Here is a 17,593-nt window from a genome sequence, read left to right as displayed (position 1 = left end):
GGCATTTCCAGTTTGCTGATTTGAACCTCAGTTTTCTCATCTCTAAAATGGGAATGATAATGTCCATGGTGGTGGTGAGCATTGGATGACTTATAAGAAGCTTAACACGGTGTCCGGTCTACTGAGGAAAGGCTGGTTCCAGTCTTCCTTTTTTTTTTTTTCTAATTTTTTAATGTTTTATTTATTTTTTAAGAGAGAGAGAGACAAGATGAGCAGGGGAGGGTCAGGGAGAGAGGGAGACACAGAATCTGAAGACAGGCTCTAGGCTCTGAGCTGTCAGCACAGAGCCCAACGTGGGGCTCAAACCCACGAACTGTGAGATCATGACCTGAGCCAAAGTCGGACGCTTAACGGACTGAGCCACCCAGGTGCCCCTCCAGTCTTCCTTTTTGTCCTGTCTGCTGTGCACCAAAGCTACAGGCTGCTAGGGTTGCATCTACTGGTTATATGAATGAATCATTGAATCAATCAATGAACAAACGAATGAGTGATGAATGAATCAATCAGTCAATGAGCGAATGAATGAATGAGTGAGTGAATGAATGAGAATGGGTGAATAAGTGAATGAATGAGTGAAAGGAGGCAGGGAGGAAAGGGAACAAGGAGGAAAAGGTAGCTACTAGGAATGTCAACCAATACCGATTCCACTTCCAAATTCCTCAGAGCCTCCCTGGGAGGTTCCAGGCTGAGCCAGGGCTGTTCCCCACCCTGAGCCCTCCCTCCACCACACCTCACCCAGAGGGCCTGTCAAAGGCCTGCAAACTTTGCTGAACTTTCCAGGAGGTGGGGGCGGTTCCCAGCAAGAGCCAGGCTGCATCACCCATAATGCAAAAGTGCTTGAAGCTCTCGAAGCCTCAGTGCAGGCTTCTTGGCCTCTGTCATGGCCGCACAGGGGCCCCAGAGGGATGAGAGCTTGAGGGACCAGGTCTGGGAGGGGTCTGGCTGGCTCTGTGGAAGCGGTCTGTAACTCTGCTGTCTCTCTCTCTCTCTCCCTCTCCTCCTCCCCACCTCCTCCTCCTCCCCTCTCCTCTCTCTCTCCCCTTCTCTCTCAGATGGATCAGACACCCTTCCCAGAAGCCAGAGAGCTGTAGGCCCCAGAAGCCAGGACCCCCACCCCCACCCTGGGAAGGGCGGCCACAACTTGTCTCTAGAAGGAAAAACAGAAGCCCTGTTCCCAGTGCCGTCGGCAGAAGGGCTGGAGGCTCAGGCAGCCCGGGTTCAGGAAGGCTTTTAACAGCAAAAACTAGAAATCCAAAAGGCCTCCCCAGCTCAGCTAGTTCCCTGAGGGTAGAGGGAAGGAGGCTGGCAGCCGCTACCTGCCCTCCTTCCCTGGGGCTCAGATGCAGCGGTTGGGGACTCCTGCCATCCACTCACTCAAGCACTATTTATCAAGTTGTGGGCTGGGCGGGGGACCCACCAGTGTGAGCGCAACCAAAGTCCCTTTCCTTTAACAGACATTTCGGGCAACAGTGAGGTGGGGAGAGGCGGATAACGTCAACATCCTAGGGCGGAAACGTGACTGGAATTCTTAGAAGATAAACTAAGACTGGGGCGCCTGGGTGCATCTGACTCTTGATTTCAGCTCAGGTCATGATCTCACAGTTGGTGAGTTCCAGCCCTGCATCAGGCTCGGCACTGACAGCGCAGAGCTGCTTTGGATCCTTTGTCTCCCTCTCTCTCTCTGCCCCTCCCCAGCTCATGTGATGTCTGTCTGTCTGTCTTTCAAAAATAAGTAAACATAAAAAAAAAGATAAACTAAGGCACATTAAAATTTTTAAGAGTTTTTCTGAGCAAAAACCCAAGCAAACCAGGCAGTGCCAAGCCAGAAGTGGTTAGGAATGTTCCAGCGACAGGAGCAGAAAGCAAAGGAAGGAAATTCTTGAGTGGTTGTAGTTTAAAGCCTGGTTGGCTGTTTGTGATAGGTTGTCCTTATCCTTTTGTTTTTTGTTTGTTTGTTTGTTTTATGTTAGAGACAGGGCGTGCAAGCAGGGGAGGAGCAGAGGGAGAGACAGAGCATCCCAAGCTGGCTCCATGCACAGCACAGAGCGTGATGCAGGGCTCGATCCCATGACCCAGGATCATGACCTGAGCTGAAATCAAGAGTCAGACACTCAACCAACTGAGCCACCCAGGTGCCCCATCCTTATCATTTTGATTTCAAACCCTTGAGGATGTCCCAGGCTCAGATTTTACATTGCAGGTGTAAGGGCCACCCCAGGACCAGAGCCACCTCAGGCTGGTGGCCTCCCGGCCACAGGGGCTCCTGCAGCGGGTCCCAGCATGCTCACTCAGCATCCCCTCCACCCAGAGGGGTGCGACGGGTCCTGGGGCTCACAGCTGAGTGTGGCGGCAGGGGGGAACCCCACTGTCCTCACTCACAACTTTGTGCCCTGCCCCTAGAAGGGCTGAGGCTCCATTCCCTGGAAGTAAATCCAGCCAACCCGGAAGAGGGGTCTGGTCTCACCGCCTGGAGGGGGGTGGGAATCTCTGCATCTGCTCCTGGGAATTCTTCTGTAAGGATTTGTCTTTCTCTCGTATTTTTAATTTGCTCAATCATTTATTCCTATCAGTGTGAATTCATGTATGTCTATTTTATACTTTGGGTTATAATCCAATACTACGTTACTTCGTGGCTCAGACTGTTCCTTGGCGAGAGTCAGGTTGGTCCCGGCGGTGGACCCATCTTTCTTACCTTCTGGCACCACACGCTGCTCCGGGATCATCTTGTACTATTTCCTACCATTTCACCAAGGAGCCGTCATTCTTTTACTAGAGAATGGTATTTAAAAACCCAGTTGTGAGCACTGGGTGTGCTTGCTGCTCCCAGAGCCTTCCGCAGACAGAGCTGGGTGGATGCGTGTATGGGTAACAAATGTAAGCCTGGGCACAGACATACATCGCCTGTTTCTGCATCCACCCCTCTGTGCACACACTGAGCTCCCTGCGACCGTCTCCGGTTCTAATCCAGCGCTCGGATCCATCCCAGCCTCCTTCCCTGTGCACCTGCGGATGCAGCTTCCCTCTCCTACAGTGCGAACACCGGGCCTCCACCTCTGTCGTCCGTGTCCTTGTTTGTTCCGCCGCACGCCTATGAAGCAACTTTAAATTTTTTAAATATTTTTGAGAGAGACAGAGACAGAGCATGCGTGGAGGAGGGGCAGGGAGAGAAGGAAACGCAGAATCCGAAGCAGGCTCCAGGCTCTGAGCTGTCAGCACAGAGCCTGACATGGGGCTCAAACCCACCAACCGTGAGACCATGACCCGAGCTGAACCCGGACTCCCAACCGACCGAGCCCCCCAGGTGCCCCTAGGAAGCAACTTTCAAATGCTCCCCTCTGGGCAATACGTTTACCAACTAGAGTGCGATACATGCAGGTCCTTTTAACCATGCCCAGGCGAAACACTGCTTTCCAAAGTTAGTCGGATGGGCACCTTTTCCTCCAGCGGCTTCGGGGTGGTTCTGTCATGCATTTGTAGAAAGTTTGGGTCAGTCCTAACGGAAATCTCCGGAATCTGAATACACACTTCGGTGGATTTAGGAGGGAGCACGACTACTTTAGAGTAAGCTTTCTCGCTAGAGGGCGCTGGAGGGACACCGCAGGAGGAAGCCCTTTCGCCATCTGGGAGGGGCAGGCGGAGGAGGGGGCGGGGGAGGGGGGGCGAGGGGCGGGTGTGAGGACCGGCATCGGGGCTGCAACTTTACAGCCCGGGTCTGGTGCTAACCCTTTCAGCAGCCCTCGCGACTCAGGGCTTGGGGCCCCGTGCGACCTGTGTGCCCCGCAGGCCTGCTGTGCGCTGGCACCCAGGCTCCCTGTCGCAGGTTCTGTGTGGCCTGCACGCAGGGACCTGTGGCTCCAAGGGTCACACACTCCCCTGCAGCCCCCTGTACAAGCCTCCACGCCGCCCCGGGCACCCAGAAGGCCTCCTGCCCCCGCTGGTGCTCAGCGAACCTCACCTTCTCCACGGAAACCTGACCCTTTCCGAGTGTGTCTTTCCTGGAGTTTCCTCCCGCTCCGCAGCACCGTACAGAGTGGCCTTCTACCTATGGTTAGTCTTGTATAGTTATGTTTCTGTATCAACTCCTCTGCTACCCTCGGGGCAGCCCCCTGGGAGAGAAGGTTGGCCTTGGGCTCAGAGGAAGCATCCTAATTTAATAACGCTGCCCAAGTGTGGCACCCACCCTTATGCTGTATGAATGTCCTTATGTTTTAGGGTGAGTAAGTGATTCCCTGCACGACATAGACCGTGCTGTGGGTTCTGTTCTTCATATAAGTGGTATCATACTGTATCTATTCTTCAACAACTTGAATTCTTTGCTCAACACTACATTTGGGAGATAGGTCCGTGTTGATATAGGTAACTTTAGTTCAGAGGTCAGCAAGCCTCTTCCTGTAAATGGCCAGGTACTAGGTATTTTACTTTTTATGAAAGAGGCAAAATTGAGGGTATTATGTGTTGATGTAACAAAACGGAAGCCAAATTTCTATAAAACTTTTATTGATGAAATTAAAAATACAATAATAATAATTGAATGAAAATTGTATTCTAGGTCTAATGACAAGAAGACTGAAATTCTTTTTTTTTTTTTTTTTTTTTTGAGCCACCCAGGTAGAGTGCCTGGTATTTTTTATTAGATTTTTAACATCTATCAAAATAAATCAGTAGTGATGATGTCCCCCCTTTCATTTCTAGTATTAGTCATTTGTGTCCTCTCTCTCTCTTTTTTTTTTTTTTTTTTTTGCTCTGATATAATCATATATTTCCATCTTTGGTTACAAAATAACGGTGCATATGCTTAAAAACATAGCCACAAATCTTACAAACATTAAAAAGAATATTAAGGTAATATCAACGTCTTTATATTATCCTGATCCTCAAAACATATACACCAATCCTAAGGATAAAACTATAAACTAATATTCCTTCACATAAATACAATAATTCTTAAAATATATTATCAAATCAATTGGAAAATATATAAAACTAATACAAGATTACCAGTAGCATTTATCCTAGAAAGAAATATTGGTTTCATATCCATTATATGCATCATTGGAATTTGCCATTTTATTTTATTTTTTTAATTTAATTTAAATCCAAGTTAGTTAACATATTGAAATTCTGTTTGATTAACATCAGAGTTAATGTTCCCTGTCTACTGCAGTTGTTCATCTTTATAAACCATTCTTTGTTCTTGAGTTGTACAAAAACAGGTGATGGGTCAGATTTGGCTACAGGTGGTAATTTACTGACCCCTGGTTCATTCATTTGTACTGCTGTATAACCTTCCGTTGGGTGACTCTAAAAAATTCATTCATTTATTCAAGGGGAATGGAGGAGTTTCAGTTGTTTTGATATTAAAATGCCATTTGTATAAACAGTCTGGTTTGTATCTGTGCGCTGCATGTCTAAGTGTTTCTCTGGGTAGCATACATAGAAATAAAATTGCCAATAGTTGAGTAGGGCATGTGGATCTTTAATACTGAACTGCTTTCCAAGGTGGGTGTACTAATTTCTATTAAGGTCAGTAATGTATACATATACGTGCTGGGCCACATGTTTATATATACTTAGTATATAATGTTTTAGATTTTTCAAATATGTGTATGATACTACCTCATTTTTACTTTAACTTTCATCTCTGGATTACAGGTGAAGTTGAATATCATTTCAGATACTCATTAACCTTTCATACTTTCTCTTCTGTAAATTGCCTGTTCATACCTTTTGCCCATTCTTCTATTGAGTTGTTTATATTTTTTCTCATTGATTTGTGAAAGTTCTTCATATATCGATTAACCCTTTTTTAGTTCAGATGCGTTTGTGGCTTTGTGGCCTCTATTTTCCATGTTCAGGAGCATCTCATGAGGGAAAAAGTTTAGTTAAATGTATAGCTTTTCTTCTTGTGTCTTGTTTAAGCATGTACTTGAAAAAGTTTTGAAATTTTCCTTTTCATATTTAGGTTCTTAATCTACAGGAAATTAAGGTAGGGACCTAATTGAATTTATTGGATAGCACCTTGTCCTGGAAAAATGGATTGATAGCTCTACCATTTCCTAATAATCTTTAGAGCTGTCTCTCTCATATATCACATCTCTACATATGGGTGGGTCTATTTCTGGGCTGGGTCTATTCTGTTTCATTAGGTAATTAGTGAGCAATTTGCTTTGATTTATTAGTTGTGTGTGTTTTAATTAAATGTTGATACCTAGTAGGGAGAATTCCTGCCCCAACTTGATCTTCTTTAAAACGGTCTTAGTTATTTTGGCTCTTTCCTCTATACAAATTCTTCAATCAAACTTGTCAAGTTCTGTGAAAAATCCTGTTAGACTTTTTATTAAAACTGCATTGAGCTTTTAGATTATTTGGGGAAATATTGACATTTTTATACAGACTTATCTGACCTGTGCACATGTCATAGATCTCCTTTGGGAAATATTTGGGTTTTTCTAAAATGTCTTTCATAAGATTATAGAATTTTTCCATAAAACTTTCAACATCTTTTGTTAGATTTATTCCTAGGTCCCTTAATTTTTCATTGTTGTTTCTGTTGTAAATGTCACTTTAAAAAAGTGTTTTCTAATTGTTGTTTTGTTTTCTAATTGTTGTTGGTGTATAAAAATGCACATAATTTGGGTCTATGCATCCTGTATGTAGAAACCTTGTTGAACTCTTAATAATTCTTATCATTTATCTATAAATTCATTGGGGATTTTTTTTCCCTATGTAAACAATCATACTGTCTGTAAATATCGGCAGTTTTTCTTTCTCCCTGCCTAATTCCTAGAACCATTTTTTTAACAACTTATTGGGCTGCCTAGAGCCTCTATTACAATGTGGAATAGAATTTCACATGTTAAATGATGGCAGGTACCCTTGTCTCATTTCTGATGTTTAAGGGTAAACTTCTATTGTTTCAGCTTATAAAATGATTTTGCTGTTGAGTTTTATTAGATGTTCTATCAAACAAAGCAATTCCCTTCTATTCCTAGTTTGCTAAGATTTTTTTTCTTTTTGTCTTACATGGATGTTGGATTTTGCCAAATATCATTATTTTATTTTATACTATTTTGAATATTATATATCAATTGGGTGAATTACAATAATAATTTTCTATTAAGACATTCTTGCATTCCTAGCATAAATTCAAGTTGGTTAAGATGCATTTTACAATACACTGCAAGATTGACTTTGTTGGATTTTTTGTTATTGTATATGGGGTGTTGTTCTTTTTAAATATATATATGTTAAGTTCTTGGCGACATGGCCTACAATTTGTCTTTTTGATTGTTTTTTTTAATCAAGGTTATAGTGCACTAATAAAATGAGTTCTCAAGTATGACTTCTTTTTCTATATATGTAAAAAAACATTGTGTAAGGTTGGAATGATCTTTTCCTTGAATGATTTATAGAACTCAACTAGAAGACGTAGCTGGATCACATAACCTAGACCCAGTTTTTGTGGCTTTCTTTAATAATTATAGAAACATTAAGATGTTAATTGTAATGTTTTATAATTTTAGCCAAGCTGTTCATTTCCTTTATTTTTTTATTTTATTTATTTTAGGTAATGTGTATTTATTCTATTTAAGTTTATTATTATCAAGATCTCCTAAGTAGAAAGATGAAACATGTATTTGTCACACATGGAGCTGAAAAAGAACCAATATGGAAGATATATGTATTTTTTAATTCCAACAAATCAAAAAAATAAAATAAAGTTAAACCATTCAGTTTTCAAACTGAAGAAAAAGGGGAGCCTGGATGGCTCAGTTGATTAAGTGCCTGACTCTTGAGTTGGCTCAGGTCATGATTTCATGGTTGGTGAGATCAAGCCCCGGGTCGGGCTCTGCACTGTCAGCTCAGATAGTGCTATCAGCGCAGCGTCTGCTTGAGATTCTCTCTCTCTTTCTCTCTCTCTGTTGCTGCCCCTCCTCTGCTTGCTCCCTGTCTCTTTCTCAAAGTAAATAAACATTTTAAAAAATTGCTTTAAATTTTTAAAAGAATGAAAAAAAGACTTGACCAAGTACTTCAGAATAAGAATATCCAAATTGTCAATCAACTTTATGAAAAGATACTCGATTTTCAACAATAATCAGGAAAACATAAATTTAAATCATAGATATTTCTACATCCACTAGAAATGTTACATTTTAAAGTAATAATATCAGGGGCACCTGGGTGGCTCAGTCAGTTAAGCGGCCGACTTCGGCTCAGGTCATGATCTCAATGTTTGTGAGTTCAAGCCCTGTGTCGGGCTCTGTGGTGACAGCTCAGAGCCTGGAGCCTGCTTCAGATCTGTGTCCCTCCTCTCTTTCTGCCTCTCCCCCATTTACTCTCTGTCTCACTCTGTCTCTCAAAAATAAATAAATGTGGGGAAAAATTTTTAATAATAACAATATCAAGTGTTGATGAGTACTGATGCAATTGAAATACTCATAAACCCTGTACTGAGGGCTAACATATGCATACTCTATAACCAAGGACTTCTACTCTTAGTTGTATGTCCACCAAAAAGGCATAGAAAGGGACAAAAAAGATATGTCTAAATATACGGATAGTCTCATTATTCATAATAAGCAAAAGCTGGAAACAAACCACACAGGCAACAACAGCAGTGTGGGAAAATATATTGTCGTTTTCATTCAATGGAATATACAAGATCAAGAATGGAATGGAACAGTATGGATGAATCCCACGTATATACTATTGAGTAAAATAAGGGATGAAAGATAAACTGAGGTATATTAATATTTGTCAAGAATTTCTTTCAGCCTATTCAAATCAGGCAGCTCCGAATGCAAAGTGGCTAAGTGGGCTCCACCCACAAGAGCTAGGGGAGAGGTTTTTAGAGAGAAGTCTGAGAAGCTAAGCAAAGAAATTATTTGATTGTCTATAGCTTAAGCGGTGGCCTTATTTAGGGAAAGTTTGGTTGGCTGTGATGCATTATTCTAAAGTTTCATTTTTCTCAGTTTCTAATGCATTGACTCTGACTGAGTTTTTGGTTTGCTTATATATGCTACCAAGGCAATGAGCCACCTCAGTCTAACAGCCTCCCCACTTAATTAACAGAACCAAAACAGGGTGCCTGCGTGGCTCAGTTGGTTGTGCCTCTGACTCTTGATTTGGGCTCAGGTCATGATCCCAGGGTCACGGGATCAAGCCCTGTGTCAGACTGTGTCCTGAGCCTGATACCTGCTTGGGATTCTCTCTCTGCTCCTCCCTCCCCACCATGTGCTCTCTTCCTCTCTTTCTTAAAAATAAATAAATATTTTTTAAGTGTTCACTGGTGGCCTCTCATTGGCTGTGCTTGCCATTTCTGGGCAAAAAGATCTTCCTTCCTCCTGCTGGAACGAGGTAAGCTATGAGGAGTGGTGTGCATGAGAGCTCTCCCTTCATGGCTTCCTGATTCAATTTCACATAACACTTCCTAATATTATTCTATTTTTTGAACTTGGTGGTATTTATTACAAGTATTTGCTTTATAATTACTCATTATGCTCGTATATATGTCTTATCCATTCTCCTGTCTGTAAATTTCATAAAACATTTTTGAAAAAAATGAGTCACGGTCTTAGAAGCCACAATGGACAGATATGAATGGTCTAAAGATATGTACTCACACCTGTTTTCTTAAAATATGGTTAAAACAGGGATATTTTAGCTGTATTTAGGACAACAATAGTGACTGTGGGCTCAAAATGATTTAAACTAGGATGGAATGAAATATATAGAAATTAAACTGGACTGGCTTTCCAGGAGCCATTAGGAGGTGAGCTGGGGGGTTTGGTGGTGAAGTCATGGCAAGTCCCCAGTTCTCTAGCTGGGGACGAAAACACCATAAAATACCTTTCACTCTCTAAGCAGTGTTTTATTCTCTCTCCAACCAGCCAAGAACATAGTTAAATCCTCTTTGTTTAATCCTAATAGTGCTCACTTTCATTAAAAAAAAAATTTACTGCAGAAAAATTTTGTTATTTTGTGGAATGTGCATATCTTCAGAATGTTCGTTCTGCTTCAGGACAATTTACTGGAACTGGAGAGGCTCGGCTTCCCGCCAGAGTGGGATGAATATCAAGGGGGCCTGTTAATCCCGAGCTTCACTCTCCAATCTGTAACCGGAAGCCCTTCCCTGCAGGGGACCTCAACTCCAGCAACCCCATCCCGCCTCGCCCCTCCCACCCTTCTTCTCTCCCACACTACCCTCTGCCTTCTCCACACCCTGCTGGTGGTTGCTACTGGACCATCTTAGGACTGATTCCCCAAAAATAGCATCTGTAAGCCTGGTTGATTGGTGCACAGCACTGGGAGTGGGGGAACACCTCTGGCTCTGACTCTGATTGCTGACCAGGACCTGCCCTGTTTTCCCTTTCAGCCTCCCTGTCTCCACCATAACCAGGCCTTGGAATCGCTTGAGGAGTTTTTAGAAATCTGATGCCCAGACCAATTCAGCGAGACCTTCGGGGCTGGTCTGAGGAATGTGAATCGCTGACTATCTTCAGGCCTGCTGAGCTTATGTGCCTTTTCCCAGGCCTTGACATCCCCCCCACCAACCCCAGAAACTCAGAAGTCTCTGGAAGATCAGGTAAATGATGTTACTCATGATAGAGGGAAGACATTTAGCCTATGTTAATGTAAACGTGGCAGACTTTCTCACATTCTTAAGTGCTTGTGTTCAAATACTTACATCATTTAAGAATGCAGAATTTTCCAATTAAAAGATTCTTAGTAGATGGGGCGGCTGGGTAGCTTAGTGGGTTAAGCACCTGACTTCGGCTCATATCTTGATCTCATGATTCGTGTATTTGAGCCTTGCATCAGGCTCTCTGCTGTCAGTGTGGAGCCCGCTTCGGATCCTCTGTTTCCCTCTCTCTCTGCCTTTCCTGACTTGCGCTCCCGCGCTCTTTCTGTCTCAAAATTAAAAAACATTTAAAAAGAATATTCTGGGGCGCCTGGGTGGCTCAGTTGGTAAAGCCTCTGACTCTTGATTTCAGCTCTGGTCATGATCTCACCATTCGTGAGTTCGAGCCCCACGTCGGGCTGTGTGCTGACATTGCAGAGTCTGCTTGGGATTCTGTCTCTCCCTCTCTCTCTCTGCCCCTCCCCTGCTTGTGCTCGCTTGTGCTTTCTCTCACAAAATAAATAAAAAGAACATTTAAAGTTTTTTTAATTAAAAAATAAAATAGAAAAAATTAAAAATAGAATATTCTTAGGAGAACAAAGGGCTAACGATAATCTTTACATGACATAGAAACACTGAGACTTCAAGACTGAGATCTTCAAGGCCTCCTTGCACATTTGCTGTCAAGGGTAATTTTAACAACACAGAACCACCTATAACATTTCACACAAGATCTCACACCAGACTAGAAAGCTAAGACAGGCTCTTGCCTCAGTGCCCTCTGATCTCCTCTGTGCTGCAGATACGCATTTGCATTTATACAACTATCGATGGGTGAGATTGCTTTCTCAGGTGCAGCTAGGAGGCTGGTGCGGATGGAGAGGGGTGAGAGGTGGTGTGGAACACGGAGCATGCGCTGTGGGACCTTGGAACTGGACACGGGGCGGAAGCCATGTGAGTAAAGGCCGGTGCTCTGCGTGGGGCGGATGTGAGCACAGGACACGGGGCTGGGGCAGCAGGAGGGTAAGAGGGTGGCATGAAGCAAGGGGCTGTGGCTTAGGATGTTGGGGTGGAGACGGGCCGGGCAGGGCTAAGGGTGGCCTGTGAGGGGTCCAGTACCATGCTAACGTGCACTGTGCAAGCGGGGGTCCACCCCTCCCCCAGCTGCAGTGTGGAGAATTGCAGGACAACGTGGGGGGGGGGGGGAGGTGACGGACACCAGGACAGAGGCTCGTATGGGCGGAGAGGCTGAGGCGGAGACCACGCTGGAGGGCCGCCGAGGCTGGGGCTTTTCTCTTGGGAGGGAGTCAGTGACACAGGTCAGTGCCAGTCTGTCCGAGGAGGGGGTGGTGTCAGGCAGACACCCAGAATCTTGCCCACCCTCCCTGGGCTGTTGCCTGCCCCCTGTTCCTCTATCCTTCCTTTTCAAGCTCCTCCTCCAGGAAGTGGGGTCAGTCCACTGGCCTCTCACCCACATGGAGAACTTGCAGGCTCATCTGGACACACAGGGTGCATCAGCTTGTCTTCTAATGGTGGGGGCGGGGGGAGATGAGGCTCAGGAGTCTCCTTGGACAGCTTGGGGGCTGTGAAATCTGGTCATACGGACACCCACACAAACAGGAAGCAGAGAGAAGGGACACAGGGAGCCGGGGTAGGGCACAATGGCCACGGGCCTCTTCTTTGCACCCCTCCTCCCCAGTCATGAGCACGGCAGCCCAATGGATAAGGACTTTCAAGTGCTAGAACGAGAAAAAAACCCGGGCAGCCTTTCTCCATTCCTGGTGAAGGGGCAAGTATTCAGTGCCGGACGGAGTTCCACTCCCCGCAACACCAAGCCCCAGGCCTGCCTTCGGTTATGTTTTATTGGCTGAAACCATGCAGGCCATGTCTTTCGAAATTCCCTGTGGAGGCTGGCGCTGGTCTCTGAACTGGAAGCCAGATTCAGCTGACCTCTGACCTTGAGGCAAAGAGCTGGTGCACGGGACTGGTTCAGGTCCACAAAGGGAGAGTGGGCCCCAGCCCTTGCTCTCTAAAGCCAGAAGCCTTGCGTCCTGCTTCTAGATAACGTCAGAGTCTAGGAGATCCTGACATACCCAGCTCACCACAGCAACGGCCATGGCCGAGGACCTGGAGGTGTGGAAGCAGGTGTTTCAGGAATTAATTCAGGAGGTGAAGCCATGGCACAGATGGACCTTGACACTAGACAGAGGCCTTCTTCCCAACACCCTGCAGCCAGGGTGGTCCCAGTACCAGCAGTGGGCCTTCGCCAGGTGAGTGGGGAATGGGATGGGATGTTTTCCAGAAAATTCTTGTTTATTTGTTGCTCTGTATACTTGGTACTTTTTAAAAAAAATCTTTTAATGTTTATTTATTTTTGAGAGAGAGAGAAAGACAAAGCTCAAGCAGGGGAGGGGCAGAGACTAAGCAAAACACAGAATCTGAAGCAGGCTCCAGGCTCTGAGCTGGCAGCACAGAGCTCGATGCGGGCAGGACTTGGACTCAGGAAGGAGATCAGACACTTAACCGACTGAGCCACCCAGGCGCCCCTACTTGCTACTTTTCTTATTCCATTCTGTGCTTGCAGATTGAGCCCTCCAGGAAGTAAGGAGCCCATCATCCAAGAAGCTGTAGCTTTGGTGAAGGCTTTTTCCTCATTACAATGAATCTGATTTGAGGGGTTGGGTAGCAGTGAGGAAAACTGCGTGAGCAACATTCCCTGCATTCGCTCCGTGCCTCGGGGGACCTGGGGCTCACTACAGAGCCTAGGAGGGAGAGGCCCCTGGGCTGAGGAGGGCCCTCCGGGAGAGGGCAGAGGACAGGGGAAACTGAGGAACATGCAGCAATCTTGTCTTCTACTCCAGGCAGATGGACCCTTTTAAACTAAGATCTTCAGAAGTCCATCTAAAGCCTCACCCTTTTTTCTGGGAGGGAAGGCAAAGCTCCAAGGGTCGGTGGGTGGGGTTGCCTACCTGCACAGAGGGTGGGAGCCTGGGACTCCCTCCTGGGGCTGGGGCAGGGGCTCAGTTCCCTCCCACTGCCCTCCTCTTCGGAGCAGGGTCTGGGCAGAGGAAACGGAGCTCTCTTCTGCTGATGGCCCATGGCTTTCCCAGGCCAGGAGCATCCGAGCAAAATCTCAGCTCTTTTTTTAATTTCTTTTTGTGAGAACCTTGAACCCTGAGCTGGCACATGAGCAGAGCAGCATGACCCAGAGGGAAGGACAGGGGACAGCAGCCCAGGAGAGCAGAGTCCAGGTCCCCGTGTACCACTGACTCTGAATCCCAGTGCTGAGAGCCTCTGGGGATCTTCCCTTCATTTCATTGTCATGTTCACCCTGTGAGGTGAGGCCGTGATCCAGACTCAGGAAGGAAACCTTGACTGACTCGTTCTTCCCAGCCCCCTCCAACGAACCCCCCCCCCAAGACTTTAAGAGCCCCTGCATCAAGCCAGATAAGGCGAGGCTTGGCTGCTATAACACATAAACTACAAAATACCAGTGATTTTACCTGATGCGTGGTCCCAAGGTCACTGAGGCAGAGGAAGAAGAGCTGGAGGGTGTTCCAAGAGCTACAGCACTAGATTTGGAAGTGGCACATGTCACTGCCCACATCCCATTGGGCAGCCGGTCACATTGCCCACCCTAACTGTGAGGGGGCTGGGAAGTGGGAGAGAGTGCAGAATAATCGGAAGAGCATGAGACAGCCCTGCCGTATGCGGCTTCTGTGTCTCCCGTAATTGCTGTCCTGGGTGCAGCCAGGTGCTCCCCTGTCTTCTTCCCCTGCCTCCATCTCTCCTGACATGCATCGTCCAAATATCTGAGCTCAGGAAACTGCCCTCTTCCCTGGGGAGAGAGGTGCCATTCTTTTGTACCCTGAGGCCAGGCACACACAGAACCCAGTTGGGCTGGAGGGGTGTAAAGGGAGAGACAGCTGGACCCTGTGATCTCCTGTAATACTGGCAGATCAGGGGCCCCGGGCAACAGGGCAGAGCAATGCTTATCCTAAGACACTGGCCCCTCCCTGATCTGTGGTCTATGACTTATAGTCTTTGTCTGGGCGGCTAGTAAAAATCAAAACAAACAACAACAACAACAGGGGTGCCTGGGTGGTTCAGTCGGTTAAGCATCAGGCTTCGGCTCAGGTCATGATCTTGTGGTTCGTGGGTTCGAGCTCCACATCAGGCTCTGTGCTGACAGCTCAGAGCCTGGAGTCTGCTTCACATTCTGTGTCTCCCTGTCTTTCTGCCCCTCCCCTGCTCATGCTCTGTCTCTCTCTGTCTCTCAAAAATAAATAAATGTTAAAAAAAAATTTAATTAAAAAAAACAAACTGGGCATCTTATATACAACAGACATGCATTGCTTAGTTCTAAGGGCTGGAAGTCCAAGGTTAGGGTGCCAGCTGGTCTGGGGAGAGCCCTCCTCTGGGTTGCAGACTTCCTGTTGTATCCTCACATGGTGGGAGGAGCTGGGGAGCCCTATGGGATCTATTTGATCAGAGCACTAATCCCATTCGCCTGGGCTCCACCCTCGTGACCTAATCACATCCCAAAAGACTCCTAACATCATCCGTCACCTTTAGGATTTCAGCATGTGAATAGAGGGGAGACATAAACTTTCAGATGGTAGCACTTAACCAATACCCATTTGTACCATTGGTGGATTTCAGATCAGGGTTCTTGGGGGCTGATTTAATGGCTGCTGTTGCACCTGTAGCTTTTTGACCCACTTCATTCTACATGTGAAGAAGCCATGGTTTGGGGTCAGTAGCCTGGAGGTCTAGTCCTGCTTCTTACACCTACTGAGTCTCCACACGTGATTATGTGCCTGGGCTCCAGCATGATCGAGTTGGACTTAGAAGATCTCCCCCAGTGCAGACACCTTGTGATTAACTATTTTCATGACAGACACCAGTGGGCCCCAAGGCATGCTGGCGACACAGTGGGGACAGGAACGAGGGGCTCACTGATTTCTTTCCCCACTAACCACACCCCAGTCGAGCCATGTCCGTCTGTTGTTAGGCTCCCCCTCTTCCCTCTGGCCCAGCCCCTGACTCAGCCATCTCAGGCCAAGCTGAGGGTCTATCTTCTGTCTCTGCAGGTTCCAGTGCTCCCTGTGCTCTCGTAGTTGGGCCTCTTCCCAAGTTCAGGTCCTTTTCCACATGCACAAGAGTAAGGAGAAACCCAGGGGCAAGGTGAAGATGAGGGTCTTTGCCCAGAGATGTCGGAAGTGCTATCAGTCTCCATTTGAGGTTCCCGAGTTCACCAAAGAGAACATCTCAAGGATCCTGAATAACCTGGTGTTCCGAATTCTGAAGAAATGCTACAGAGAAGGATTTAAGTCCATGGAGGAGATTCCTACAATCAAGGAAATCTCTCTTGAGGGGCCGCATGACAGTAACAACTGTGAGGCGTGTCTGCAGGGCTTTTGTGCTCAGAGTGGGGTGGGTCCAGCCACCCAGGCACCAGTGTCCCTGGCACTTGCCCCCATCAGCCCATCTACTTTCAGGCCCACCATTCCCATGCCCACAGCGGGTGGCATCAGAGTGGACACAGTGAACACCGAGGCCAACAGGGGGAGGGATTTACCCAGAGAGGGGAGCACCGAGGCCGACAGGGGGAGGGACTTACCCAGAGAGGGGAGCACCAAGGCCAACAGGGGGAGGGATTTACCCAGAGAGGGGAGCACCGAGGCCAACAGGGGGAGGGACTTACCCAGACCCTGGTACTCAGGGTCCACGCAGCCTTCAAGCCTTCCCACCCACTGGAGCCCGAGAACAAACACCTACCACCACGTGGAGAGACAAGTCCAGGTCACTCCCTGGAATGAGAGGCTCTATTCCCACATAGCCCCAAATCCCAGGCACAGGTATTGGAATGTTTGCTGCTGTTGCATCATTCTAGTCATTGTGGTGGTGATTATCGTAGAGATTATTCAGTGGATCTCAACTTGATGCCAAGTTCAAAGTCATGTATGATGATCCCACGGAGAGGAAATTTCCAGAATAGGTCAATACGGAGACAAGGGGCAGATTGGTGACTGCCAGGGGCTGCGGGGAAGGGGATTAATCTGTACGGGGCTTTTCTTGGGTGGGAGGAGGTGGTGAATGGTGATGAAAATGTTTGGCACAAGATGGAGGAGGCGGTGGTACAACACTGTGAATGTAGTACAATGGGGTAAATGCCATCGAGTTGTTCATTTTAAAATGGTTGATTTCATGTGAGTTTTAATGGTTAATTTAATGTTAATTTTGCCTCAATTAAATGTTGTTTAAAAGACCTGAAATTCCACTCATTCTCTGTAGACAGAAACCGTTATAGCTCACAGAACCATCCGGAAATCTCATGAGACCCATGGGTCCTCTCTCCAGAGAAGCTTGCCCAGACCCTGTGACATCAGTCTGTGGAGGCACTTGCTGTGGTTTTCGTTAGGCTGAAAACCTGGGTCTCAAAGCGGTGGTGTCCACAGGAGGGTCCACAGCTCAGGGCCAAGGCAGGACCATCCACCCAGGTTGGAGATAGAGCCTTCAAACTCCATTTAATGTTTCTTTGTACTTTACTAATTCTTGTTGTGTGGCTTATGATGTGTGTTGATGTATTAGTAGACTGGGACTCGGACACAATGTGTAAATAAACAAATATACACCCACTTGGAGCATGTGCTCAGTTTCTCATTGACTTTTTCATTTTTAGAACTCTACACCCATTAAACAACAACTCCCCATTTTCTCCCTCCCCCGAGTCTGTACTAACCACCATTCTTCTTTCTGTCTCTGTGAATATGACTACCCTAAGGACCTCATCTAGGTTGACTCATACAGTATTTGTCTTCTTGTCGCTGGTTTATTTCACTTAGCATAATATCCTCACAGTTCCTCCATGTTGTAGCATGGGAAGGATTTCCTTCCTTTTTAAGACTGAATAACATTCCATGGTTTGTATATACCACATTTTGTTTATCCATTCATCTACACAAGAGG

At 46.4% G+C, this 17,593-nt stretch overlaps 1 protein-coding gene across 4 annotated transcripts; it reads left to right on the top strand.

Annotated features, from left to right (window-relative positions):
• Positions 1-4,007: 4,007 nt before the first annotated feature.
• Positions 4,008-17,262, top strand: RTP3 (receptor transporter protein 3). Of its 4 annotated transcripts, none has more exons than XM_039228237.1 (5): positions 4,008-4,047; positions 10,376-10,585; positions 11,461-11,575; positions 12,683-12,891; positions 15,715-17,262. In XM_039228237.1, the coding sequence occupies exons 4-5, from the start codon at positions 12,737-12,739 to the stop codon at positions 16,565-16,567; spliced, it is 1,008 nt and encodes a 335-aa protein (XP_039084168.1). In that variant the 5' UTR covers positions 4,008-4,047; positions 10,376-10,585; positions 11,461-11,575; positions 12,683-12,736; the 3' UTR covers positions 16,568-17,262. The 4 variants fall into 4 exon arrangements, with proteins under 4 accessions (XP_039084168.1, XP_039084167.1, XP_039084166.1 ...); XM_039228236.1 differs by lacking the exon at positions 4,008-4,047 and adding an exon at positions 9,331-9,357; XM_039228235.1 differs by lacking the exon at positions 4,008-4,047 and adding an exon at positions 10,217-10,277.
• The last annotated feature ends 331 nt before the right edge of the window (positions 17,263-17,593 follow it).

This window comes from Hyaena hyaena, unplaced genomic scaffold, assembly GCF_003009895.1.
Source record: "Hyaena hyaena isolate Hyena2069 unplaced genomic scaffold, ASM300989v1 scaffold_30, whole genome shotgun sequence".
Lineage (NCBI taxonomy): Eukaryota > Metazoa > Chordata > Mammalia > Carnivora > Hyaenidae > Hyaena > Hyaena hyaena.
Note: the sequence above shows the minus strand (reverse complement) of the source record. Positions and strands in the feature narration are given on the sequence as shown.